The 5,159-nt window shown below is 29.4% G+C and overlaps 1 protein-coding gene across 1 annotated transcript; it reads left to right on the top strand.

The window, feature by feature from the left end:
• Positions 1-3,654: 3,654 nt before the first annotated feature.
• On the top strand, positions 3,655-4,625 carry LOC105119205 (uncharacterized). Its single transcript, XM_011017332.1, has 2 exons — positions 3,655-4,035; positions 4,167-4,625. Exons 1-2 carry the CDS (start codon positions 3,812-3,814, stop codon positions 4,366-4,368), a joined length of 426 nt encoding a protein of 141 aa, XP_011015634.1. The 5' UTR covers positions 3,655-3,811; the 3' UTR covers positions 4,369-4,625.
• Positions 4,626-5,159: the final 534 nt, after the last annotated feature.

The raw sequence follows: 5,159 nt of genomic DNA, 5'->3' as shown, positions 1-5,159 counted from the left end.
TCGTAGCAGCAAGGATATCTGCTCTGCCGTCTATACAGCAAATAGCCATATATATGAATGACATGTAATCCTGGTAGTCCTTTTTCTTGTTGAGCTCCATTCTGCGTTGACGTTTCATCCTTCTTCCATGTCTATCTTTTATTTTATTTTATGTTTTTTGTTCTTTTCATAGTTTAGGAGGTCACTTGCTCGGGGAAAACACCGATGTCCACTTGCTCGCTACTTTTATCATCCATCTCTTGCCGTTATCATCTGTTGTCTTTTTTCTCTCCATCTAATCCCGAAAGGAAAATTAAATCATACTTCTTTCTTTCTTTTTTAATTTTTTTAAAAAAGAGATTATCTAACTTTTTTTGTTTTAATGTTAACTATAAATTAAGAGAAGAGGGGGTTATATTCTACCCCTTCTTTGCTTTTTTTTTTTCCTTTATTTTTTTAATAAATATTTTTATATTATTTTTTAATTAAAATTTTTATAATTTTTTTTATATTTAACAAAAATAGTCGAGAATTGAATTTTGTAATTTTTTTTATTTTTTTATAAGTTTATCTCAATTCCAAAATTAAAATCGTGAATTTGACAAGTTAATTTGAGTTAAATCATGTTATTTTTTAAAATTTTTTGTATGAAATTATCTTAGTCTGATGATTTAGGTTATGAGTTGGATAAATTGATTCATGTTATTTTTTTAATCTTATTATTTAATATTGGATTGGTTAGGAATTGAAATTTATAATTTATTTTGATTTGTTTTTTATAGGGTTGTCTTGATCTTATAATCTAAGTTGGAAATTTGATATGTTAACTTAGATTATTTTTTAAGTTATTTCTAATTGATTTTTTTTCAATTTTATTTTTTAATAATGGATTGATAGTGAATTAAGTTTAATAATTTATTTTTATTTTTTTTCTATAGAGTTATTATAGTTTCATAACTCGAGTTATAAATTTAACACGTTAATTTAGGTTGTCCAAGATCAATCAAATATATTATTATTTTAATATTAAAAAAATATTATTTTAAAATATTATTTAATTAAAATTTATTTTTACAAGTTATATAAATTGATTTTAAAAAAGTTAATTAAATTATACTGAGTAAACTCTTGCATGGAAAAAAATAATATTTAAATATTTTTTATATTAAAAATTTCTTAACTTGAAACACGCAGCATAAAGAAGGTTAAACATCTAATACTTAAGCAAAGCCCATCTTATAAAAAGCTTGCAATTAGAATGAGGTATTTTAGAAAAAAAATGAATAAAAACTGATGATAAGAAAAATATTGATTAAAAACATTCTCAATTGACGTTGAAAGTCAAATACGACTATTTTGTTTTTTTTTTTTAAACAATTAAAAGCATATATTTATGTAAATATTTAATATACATTATTATTGCATATATAATCATATAAAACTCGGTTTAGCTTAGGGTGATTAAATACTTCACCAACTCAGCCCATAACATAAGCAGAGTTTTGAAAAAATTTAATATGAACATGAACTAATGGAATCCGATTTAAACCTTTTATTTTTATTTTTTTGAAACAATATCCCTTTTATTTTATTTTTTAAGATGAAATTAAAATACTCGGATCTTTATCTACCATAATTAACATGTTTAACCCGGGTCATGACCCACGCGGATCGGGTTTAATTACATGGATATCATAACTTCATCTAAGCTAGATTTCTATCTCACTTCCTCCTCTTCTCTTCTCCCTAAGACAACTTTACACTCAAGAAACACATAACCGTCTGGATAATTTTTAAGGGTTTTCTTAATGACGGGTCAAATTTTGTAATTGCCCATAGAAAATGAAACCCTTTTCATATTTCTGGTAAGACAATTTTCAAAAACTCTTAATTAGGTAAGCGCGTTCTTTCACTTCAAAGAGATTTCATTTTCATGGCCACAAAACTGACGTGGCTTCTTTGAATTAGGTGGTGATAATCTTTATTCAGGGATTAACAGGCTGAGTACGTGTCATGGTTGTCGCCATTAATCAACTTCTCGATAAGCATGAAAATGAAGTAAAAGCACAGCCCGCTGTATTGATGTCGTGTGTGCATGGTTTGGTATGCTTTCATGCAATGCTTTCTCTTGTGTTAGTCTGTGATAGGTTAGGTCCGGCAATGGAATAAAAGCTGGAAAATACACTTGAAGGATTGACCCATCGCTATTAGGGTTCGATAGCGTGTGCTGCCTCTCCCATGCATGGCCAAGATTAATAATAGAGTATACAATAAAAACAAAAATAAAACTATACTTAATTAATTCATAAAACAAGGATAGAAAACGACTTCTTTTCAAAATTAATAATCTCTACCAAGAAAATTAATGAGCAACATTACAAGAGAATTAGAAATGTATTTAAAGAGTTAATGGAGTTAGAGTTCTCTAATTTGATTTTAATTTTTTTAATAAATATTCTAATTTTTTTTGTTGTGAATTCTAATATCTAACCTTTCAGGTTTGCATTTTGATCATAATCATTTTTTTAAATAAAATAATCTTTTGTATAATTAATTAATCATACAATGTAGTTTGGAAAACATCCTTTACATTTGTTTTATTTTTCTCTTATCTTTTTTTATTGACATGTATTTTTAAGTTAACTTTCTTGTATCTCCATTAATTCTACAAACTTTAAAATTAAAAATTATATAAATTTTAATAACTATAAAATGATCTAAAACAATAAATAATAAAAAATAAATCTTAGAACTAACTAATTAAACTACCCTCATTATTTCCTTTTATCTTTATCATTATCATACTCTTCATCCCTATCTCCATGAATTTATCCTAAAAGTAATGTCAAGCAAAGTTAATGTAGCATAGAAGATTATTATTATTATTATTATAACACAATTAGGGTACGGAGATCCGTCAAATTTAAGGATACTTTTTTCTACTTTCGTGCTGAGTCTATCCCGGTCTAAGCCTTTATAGACATAAAAATCATTTTTTACCTACTCTCATTCAAATAAAGGAAGGCTAGCCTTATGAACATAATTGCATTCCGTATTCGTGAAGCCTACCTATTTCATTCATAAAAATAAAAAATTCCATTAATCAATAAATAAAGGCATTGTGACAGTGATAGTAACGTCATTGAAGATGAATTTATACAAGTTTTTTTTAATTGTTAATATATTAAAATAATATTTTAAAAAAGAAAATTATTTTTTTATGAAATACATTAAAAAATAATTTTAAAAAAAACATAATTACTTCTCCGAGATTAAAATAAACGAGCAATGATGCTCTCGGGAGATAATAGGAGTGTTTGTGAATGAATTTCAACTTATTTGTTATTAAAATTATTTTTTAATCATTGTGATGATTTTAAAATTAAATTTTACAAAATTAAAGAAGAATATTATTTTAATAAAAAATAATTAAAAAATAACACCTTACTTTAACGTACCCTCGAAAACTGAAGGGTGGCAGTAGGAGCAGTAAATAGGAATTCAAAATATATTAAAGTAGGTCCAATAAAACAGAAAAGGCCAAAAAAACAAACGATAAGAGCAGAGTGATAAAGAAAATGGAAAATGAAATGGAAACTAGAAACAGGTACGTGGCAAATAACAAGCACTATAAGTCAAATCGTCCTTGGTACGTCTTCTTCTTCTTCTTCTTCCTCCTGCTGTGAAGGCCCCCGCCAATCCATCCCTTTTTAACCATTCCCTTCCCCTAAAATCTCTCCTGGGTTAAAAAGGAAAAATCAAAAACACTTTCTCGTTCCTTCACCTCCACAAAACCATGATCCTTTACTGAAGGTTGAATTTATAATGAGATATGGTGGGTTTAAGCATAGTTTTGGAGACCCCAGAGAGTGGTAGTGCCCTGCAAGTTATCAACAAAGTTAGCATGATGATCAACAGCAAACCTACTTCGCCTCCTGGTCTTTCTTCTTCTAGAAATCATTCTCCACGCTTCTCTTTTCCAGTCCCCACCTTTCTTGATCAGTGTTTCTTTTGCGGACAGAAACTCTTGCCTGGCAAGGATATCTACATGTACAAGTAAGTACTGCGCTGGATCTTACTGGTGTGTTTATTAACCTTCAAGACTTCATCTTTTCTTGTTTCTGCACAGAACCCAGATCTTTATATCGTTTTTTGATTTGAATATATTCTTGATTTGTGGAGTATAGAGGAGACAGGGGGTTTTGCAGTGTTGAGTGCAGGTGCAGGCAGATATTTATGGATGAAGAAGAGACACTGAGGAAAGAGAACTGTTCATTTGGTGCAATGAAACCAACTGGTGCTTCTGCTTCTGCTAAAAGTACGTCTTCAACTGCTGCTTCTCGTCACCGCAAAGGCACAAGGAACCGAGAGGGTGGTTTTGCGTCCTGAAGAAAGTCTTGACGATACAGGTCTTTTGTTTCCAGTTTTGCCCTTGCTGCTTTTTGTAATGACATTGCTGTCCTCTGCCGATTTGCTCCAACTAGGAAGCACAGGAGGGTATTTGACTATAAGTTCTTAGCCCCCACGTATCTATGGATGGAGAGCCCATGGGTTCCTTGCCCACAAAGTAAGGACAGTAATGTATTTATGGCCATCTAAACGTGATTAATTGTTACACCGAGTTCATTGATTGGGGTTTTTGAATCCAATTTTCATAGTTTATTAATTACTAAGCTTAATTAGAGTTTTCTTTTTCTTCAGACAAAAACATATATATATTGAAAAGATAAATAGATTCATCTTTTTAAAATCATTTTTTCTCAAAATCAGTTATGTTTTTTTTTAATTATTTTTTAAAATGATCCTAGTTCTTTCTAAAAAAAGATGTAGTTTCAAATAAAGAATTTTTCTTTAAAAAAAATTGACTCCAATAATCTTGCTAATTTATATGTGAAACTCACTCATTATTGATGATATAGACAATCAATAATTGTAAATACGTGATTATCTTACTTACAACCACACCGGACACGAGTGATTAGTCTTGTTTGGTGTTTAAGATGCCTTTCAATTTTTCTGACAAGAGCTATAGGATGAGAGAACAATGGAGCTTGGTTAAAATCTTGGATTCTTCTGATCAGATGCGCATTTTAGTGTAGGTGTAGAGGGGATACAATGGATTACGCACTGAGAGGGGATCGATTTTGTGGAATGTGATAATGCTGGTGGATCAATTCTCG

The sequence above is a fragment of the Populus euphratica genome, unplaced genomic scaffold, assembly GCF_000495115.2.
Source record: "Populus euphratica unplaced genomic scaffold, PopEup_1.0 scaffold2694.1, whole genome shotgun sequence".
NCBI classification, from domain to species: Eukaryota; Viridiplantae; Streptophyta; class Magnoliopsida; order Malpighiales; family Salicaceae; genus Populus; species Populus euphratica.
This window is presented reverse-complemented; position numbering and strand designations above follow the sequence as displayed.